The sequence below is a fragment of the Rattus norvegicus genome, chromosome 6 (assembly GCF_021556685.1).
Source record: "Rattus norvegicus strain SHRSP/BbbUtx chromosome 6, alternate assembly SHRSP_T2T, whole genome shotgun sequence".
Lineage (NCBI taxonomy): Eukaryota > Metazoa > Chordata > Mammalia > Rodentia > Muridae > Rattus > Rattus norvegicus.
In genome coordinates, this window is record NC_141539.1 from 96,033,579 (window position 1) to 96,040,809 (window position 7,231).

General features: G+C 41.8%; 1 protein-coding gene across 21 annotated transcripts in view; it reads left to right on the plus strand.

Annotated features, from left to right (window-relative positions):
* The window catches only part of Kiaa0586 (KIAA0586 homolog), a 103,333-nt gene extending 96,350 nt beyond the window's left edge, over nt 1-6,983 (plus strand). For all 21 annotated transcript variants that reach the window (XR_015622153.1, XR_015622155.1, XR_015622154.1 and 18 more), the window contains 1 exon segment: nt 6,657-6,983. Coding sequence is in view for 18 of the 21 variants with exons in the window: in XM_087554736.1 (XP_087410862.1) it covers nt 6,657-6,808 (152 nt within the window). In the remaining 3 variants the exon portion in view is untranslated.
* The last annotated feature ends 248 nt before the right edge of the window (nt 6,984-7,231 follow it).

Sequence of the window (7,231 nt, forward strand, 5' to 3'; positions counted from 1 at the left end):
TCAATTTGGAGTGCATAATGTTTCTTGCATGTTTGTACCATGCTTTCTCTCTTCTAATGAGCACAGTAGAAACACTGGTGCCCATACTTAACCTTTCTAAAGTGTGTGCAGACTCACCCAGGATTAAGGACTTCAGCTCTCTAAAAGGGTCATTAGAGGCCAGGGAATGAAACCTTCATCCCTTTGGAAAGTTTGTAAAATGCTGGATTAAAAGCTGCAGGTGTGATGTTAGAGCACCGAGGGTAATACTTGGATAGTTCCATCTGGGGAAGGTTATTTGTTGGGACAGGATAGAGTTTAAACTTTGAAGTCAGTTTTAAACAAAGCGAAGCAGCTGGAGGCTGGCATAAGAAGAAACAAGTCTTTCACATTAACTATTACTGTGTTGGAGAAAAGGAGCTGGATTGTTTTCACAGGTGCCTGGGCTTTCATTTTTCCTGTGTAAGCTACTTTGTTTTTATCTTAAATTATAAATTTTAAGATAAGCATTTGTCAATTCATTTGAAAAACAAGCAGTAATAAACTCATGTATAGCAGGGCTTATATGTCTGAAACATGCTTCAGAATGCAATACAGAGGGTTAGGAAGAGAGCTCAGCCAATAAATGGCTCATAATCAAATGAATAAGATATTGTAACATTTTAAAATACTCCTTTAAGTATGAAAGATAAAATGTTAGTAGTGATTGAAAAAGGTGAAAACAAATAAAACATTACCCACCATACTGAGAGTCGTAACCAATCCACTTCTGCATCAAAACAGCATTTGTTCTCAGGCCCTGATAGGATGTTGCAAAATCTGCAGCGTGGGTTATTGTGAGGAAAATTTAGTGCAGCAGGAAAGTTTAGCAGCTGCTTACACAGGGAATTGAAGCAAGAATAGATGAGACCAAGGTGGACAGGAAAACTGCTTCCAGAGTCTAATAAAACCCCATGGAAACACTGTAGCATTTCAGACCGTTGGGAAGCAACTGCATTGCTGGAATGGTTGCTAGTTTTAGAAACAACATCTGAAGGGTGAATGCAAGCAAGCTGTTAGAAGAGTTATGGGCTCTTGTTTGTTTGTTTGTTTGTTTTTTAGTCTACTTGATTCAAGAGCCAGTATGTGCCTAGGATCATGCTAGAACTTTGTAGAAAACAGAGGCAAATGAGGCAGTCCCTGGGAGCACGTGCTTAATAGCATAGAGGATTCACAAGCTAGTAGGACTGGGTGCAGGGGGCAAGCCTTTAGTCCCAGCACTGGGGAGGCAGAAGCATGTGGATCTCTGTGAGTTCAAGGCCAACCTGATATGCATAGGGAGTCTCAGGACAGACAGAGCTATGTATCAAGAAACTCTGTTTCAAAACAAAAACAAAACAAAACAAAACAAACAAACAAACAAAAAAACAAGCTTGTAAACCTACTGTGCTAGTCACTCCGAAGACAAGACTCAGTCCCTGTCCATGCTATTGAGGAAGATGTGATTCATTGGAAATTATAGACACATAAAGAACTAATTACAGTACAGCTTGGTATTGTCGAGGAAAGACATGCCTAACATTTTACCACTACTGCTGGCAAAGGTGCAGAGGGTGGGTTTTACTTTCGGGGCTGGGGTATTAAGTGAGTGGTTTAAAGGAATAAAATACAATGAAAAAAGAAAAACTAGAACTTGAGGGTGTGGTAAGGTGGGGGTGATCTGGGGAGAATTCAAGGGTATGATCAAAATATATTAAATGTTCAGAGAATTAAGAAAAATATCTTTTAATAAAGTAGTCATCGACCATTTGACCCATAAACCCATAAACACATATGACTATGTGTCTCTCCCAAACTCTACATAGGTGAAATGATTTTTATAGTTTTATGGTATTCATCCCCCTGAGCCATTAGAACATTCCACAGACCTGGATTAAAGATCGCAGTTGGTTCTTTTAAACTTTATCTCTACTCCACAGTATATAAGAAACTAGTCTTTACTGACATGCAAAAGAGAGAGTCAAATGCCACTGCATAGTCAACTTGTCAACCACTGTAATTATACATGTGTCTTGAGCCCAGTTCATGTATCAGGATGAGGCATGCTGACTCTGTGGCTGTCTCTGAAACTGTCCAGAAAGGACTCCTCTCTGTCTCGGCTGCTGTGAAAGGCCATGCCTTGCTCGGGGTCCTCTTAGCTCGGAGGTAAGAGAGCCAATAATGGGTCACCAGGCTTTAAGATGTAGATTCATAATCCACAACCCCAGATCCTCTAACCCAGAGGGCTTGGAAGATGCTTAATTATTAATATTTCTAAACTACATGTAATAAATACACATATATCTAAGTGAACATTAAAAATCCTGTATTGTGTCAGGTGTGGTGATGCACACCTTTAATCCCAGTACTTAGGAGGCAGAGGAAGGTGGATCTCTGTGAGTCCGAGGCCAACCAGAGCTACATAGTGAGTTCCAGGACAGCCAGATTTACATTGAAAGACATAAATTGCTTTTAGTTTTTACATTCCTTAGTCTTATAAACCCAGCAGCAGAGAGTGGAAAATATGAATTTTCAGTATTTTAAAGCAAAATTTTGGTGTTTTAAATGTTTCAAAAGTATATTAAGTTATGCTCTGGGAGTGTCAAGTCTAGGGTCTGACTCTGGCATCTCCAGCTTAAGTGTACTCCAGGCCCAATGACACATTGCAGACCCCTGGGATCAAGGAGTCATCTTGTTTTCAGACCCAAAACCAGCTGTTGAAACAATGACATCATAGTGTAATGACACAACTGGAAATCCAAAGTTAAACTTTAAAGCATCAAGCTACATTTAATATAGGCAGAAAAATTTATATTGCTCTAATGGTGATTTATTGAGATGTCCTGTTCTTTATTGTTTTTTCTTTTGCTCAGTGGCAGCCGTGATTGGGGGTACATGTGTTAGCCTTTTGTCTGTTAACAATAATCAAGTGGCACTTTTAAAATATCATGTCTAAAAATTTTCTTTGAAAATTCTAAAGCTGTGATTATTTAGACTTTTGTGAACTTCTAAACAACCTTCCCAGAGTGTGCATTAATAAATAACATTATATAAAAATGGTATGTCTTATTGGCACCATTTTTATTTAAAATCATGTTATACCCATTTAGAGGCCAGAGTACAAGGTTGTATATAGCCTGGCTAACTCTAACCCCTCTATTTCTTCTTCCTGAGTGCCACTATTTGAGGTTCCATAGCACATCTGGCTTGGGTAGTGCTGGAGATCAAACCCAAGGTTGTGTGTGCTAGACAAGCACTATTAACTAAGCTACATCCCCAGCCCTCTTCCGTTCTCTTACCAGTTTCCATGTCAACTCTCATTCTCCTTAAAGAACAGTGCCTTTTGTACCCTTCCCCACCAGGCCGATACCTGTTGGGATGGTTCCTGCTTAGTACCTAGGGGTAAGAGTTGAGACATTTCCGTGTTCCAGTAGCATATATAACACTTCAGATGACCCCACAGATGAGAACGAACGGGGATTCAGAAAATGTGTGTGACTGACTACAGTCTCTTCCTCCGTCTCCCCTGCCCTTTCCTTGAATTTCTTTAGATGGTTTAATGCATTGTGCTCTTCCTTCCTCGCCTGGCTGCCAGTCCTTTTGTACTCACATCTGGACAGTTTGTGAGATCAGGAAGGTTGGAGCTGTTGTTTTCTTCACCACTGTATTCTGCAGAGTCTAGAGCAGTGCCTGGCACACAGAAGATACTAAATTGGTGTTTGTAGGAGGCCAGAAAAAGGGAGGGAGGGATGGAGGAGAACCCAGCTCTTCTCTCTTCTGTTATCCATTTCCTTTCCTTCCCTTTACCCCTCCCTGCACAGAAGCCTTAAGGGCACAGTCTGTGTCTGCTATTCCTAAGCTGACCTCATTGGCCCTTAACCATGACCTGTCCTAAAGGGACTAGTTGGGACTCATGAGATGTGCAAGCCTGGTGGCCTGAGTCCCATCCCCCAAACCCACATGATAAAGGGAGGGAACCATCCTCACAGAGTCGTCCTGGTTCTTCACAGAGCTGTCCTCTGACCTTTACACATGTGCCATGGTGTGCATATGCCCCCATTCATATCATATACACAGGCACACATACGATAGTATTAAAAAAGAAAGGAACCAGTGCTTGAAGTGTTCCTCTCCTTGGATGCCACTGTTACTACACACCACTAACATGAAATTACCTCCAGTTCCTTTTTATTGTAATTAAAGACAGTTGCAAACCAGCTCTACCAATTTTGAACTAGACAAATTGCACTGAACTTTATTTTGACAGTCTCTTCCTGAACATGTTCCTATGACTTTCTCTCTTTTCCTGTTTCTTAGCACTTCCTACATCTCCCCACTATGTTCTCATCTCAGTTAACCCTCTAAGAGATTGTAGCCCACACTAACCTGTCTGTGGCTGACTGCTTGTTCTGTGTCTTTAAAAGTGCTCTGCACTCTTTGGAAGCTTTGATAAGTCACCGACTGGAAAGTCCGTTCACACACTGTGGGCATCTACATTGATCGAGGGGATAACGAGTCTGGTATCTTTGGTCTCTGTGCACCTCATAGACAGGCTTCTCATTCCTGTCTCGTTGATCCATCAGACTTGCCCTTTGAGCACCACACTCAGTGCTTCCTAAGTGCCAGGCTCCCTCCAGAGTATCCTGACTCCCTTCGGCCATCGCCACAGTCTCCTCTGTTCATTCTTACACATATCTTTTCTAAAATGCATTTGTTCACGTGTTTTCTTTGAGATATTTTGTGAGTTCATTTCCTCAGCAGGGGCTGGCCCTGCCTCCTTTTCAGGGCTCACCATTCTTCAGGCCGGTCTGGGCTTGGCACCAGAACACAGTGCCCCTTGCACACAAACCTAAACCTATTTGGTCCTTCTTTCTGTTATTGCCCTCCCAACACCTCTAAGTCCCAGCTCAACAGCTACTTCTACGTGAATTTAACCGTGCACCCATTCTGTACTGTGAGGATAGGGACGTCTTGAGGATGGGCGTTAACCTTTCATCCCTGGATCTTAGCTCTGGATGCACAGCAGCTTCAGACAGCTGTTGCTTACACAGTATACACCTTTGAAAAGCCAGGTCACCATCAGTCTCTGTCATCTGCTTTGTCCCACAGAGTCACTGTTAGATAAGAGATGGGAGAAAGGTCTTCAATTTTTTTTTAGTTAATATTTAATTATGAGGCAATAACTATAAGAAATTACATAATTTTTGTGTCACTTGCTAATCAGAATTAAAGAGGTCATATTGAACAATTTAATATGTGAATTTATGCATATAGATTGTATAAAGCAGTTTTGTTCAGTTAGATAACTGTGGCAACAGTGTGGTTCAGGATAGCTGAGTGACTCGAGGAAGGGAGTATATGGGTGGAACATCTCAGCTGTAGCCCAGTCAGTCCTGTGCTCATTTATAACTTCACTATAAATTAGGCGGTGCTCCTAGATGATTCCTTATTGGATGTTCTCGGTATTTTGTGTCATAGCTTTGTAAAACATTGGTGTGTTTTAACAATTCTTATATCCTATAAATATCTTCAGATATGCTTTCAGTGTTTCCTTATTTTGATTTTCATCCTATCCCTGTAGGTCTAATACTGGGTGCAGTGTGTGGGGTAGAATATTCTTTCCCATATTTAATTAAGTGTAGAGAAGGAAGAAAAAATCCCTTGTACAGAATAAATGTTTTCCACATCAAATGACATTGGCATTCTTCCTTAGACTATGTTGTATGAAATGTTAACTAATACATCTGCTGTTAGGCTCGCATCAGTGAGAAGTTTCTAACAGATATATCTTGACCTGAGAGTCCATTTAGTAGCAGGAAGAGGAAAAGCAAAGTGCTTTGACAAAGTTGGACTTGAGTTTGGAATATTTTCATTTTATTTTTTAAACAAACAGGCTACTTCAATTCACCGTCCTCTTCCTTCAGCTTCCTCAGTGCTAGGGTTTAAAGCCAGTGCCACGACGCCTGCTTCAGATCCTTCTTACCCTCCTCACTGCTTCTTTTTAGAAGCCTCTGTAATCAATAGAACAAGCTCACTACAGCTGTTGCAGTGGCTTCCAGTGGCTTCTAGTGACTAACACAGGACAGCGACATCAGGGTCTTTCATGGAGACAGTGGCTCTGTCTCTGAACACTCATTGCAGTGGGGTTTGAATGATGGCACTGCTGAGCTCTGCTGTGAGGTCATTTTTCCATGTGCTCTGCAAGGTGGGTTCTGTTCTATTTAACACAAAAGCACTGAACATGTGAGTGGTAAGTGGTGATTCACCCCAAGTGACGAGCAGAGACTAGGCTTACACTAGCAGTCTGACTTAGCATCTGTACTACAGATTTATAGTAAGCTTTTTGACAGTTTCATACATAGCTATGACAACCCTCCCATCACCCTTTAATCTCCCTTCTATTTCTGCTGACCCCTTTCTCCTTCTCAGCTCGCCCCACCTGCTTGAACTCAGTGGGGGAGAATCCCAGTCTGTGTACCATAACTTTTCGTGCCCATTCTTCTGTAAAGTGTTGCCTTCAAGAGATCCATGGTACAGCAACTTGAGAAAAGGCATTTCCTTGTATGTGATCCTTATTTTCAGGGTCTCCCATACTGTGTGGAGAGAGCAAAGCACATGTACAGTCAGCCGTTGTCTGAATGCCTTTCTCCTCTGTGCAGGGGGCCCAGCAGATCCACTTTTCATTACACACGTGTCACCTGCCAGGATGTCTGTGACTCTACCCTCTGCGAACCTCGAGGATCACTCTCAGTCCCTGAGCACCAGCTCCATGCATGGCAGTGCGGAGTCCTCAGGGACAGACACCTTCTGAGCAGGAGAAGAAGCAGCACAGTGTTCAGGAAGACATGTCACTGGCTGCAGACCATGTTTGGACACTATCGGCCTTTGAACATATTGTTAAGGGAAAACATTTCTAATATTTTATTAAGGTGAAAGTGTTCTTTGGATATTTAGTGAGGCTTTTGAATAAAGTAGATATAATTATACTGAGTCTGGCTCTGAGTTTCTTAGAAGCCTGGGGTAACGGAACAGTGAGGAGGGCACAGCCCTAACTGAGAATTTACGGGTCACTCAGTCTAACATTTCTGTAACAACAGTCATCAAGAGTAATTCAGGTCTGTCCACAGGGCCTAGATGAAGTCATGACACGTTTGTATATTACACTGTGTAGTTTAAAAAGAATTTTAAAGTGTGTACACATTGATACAGAATTCCTCTCAAAAGAAGACACCTA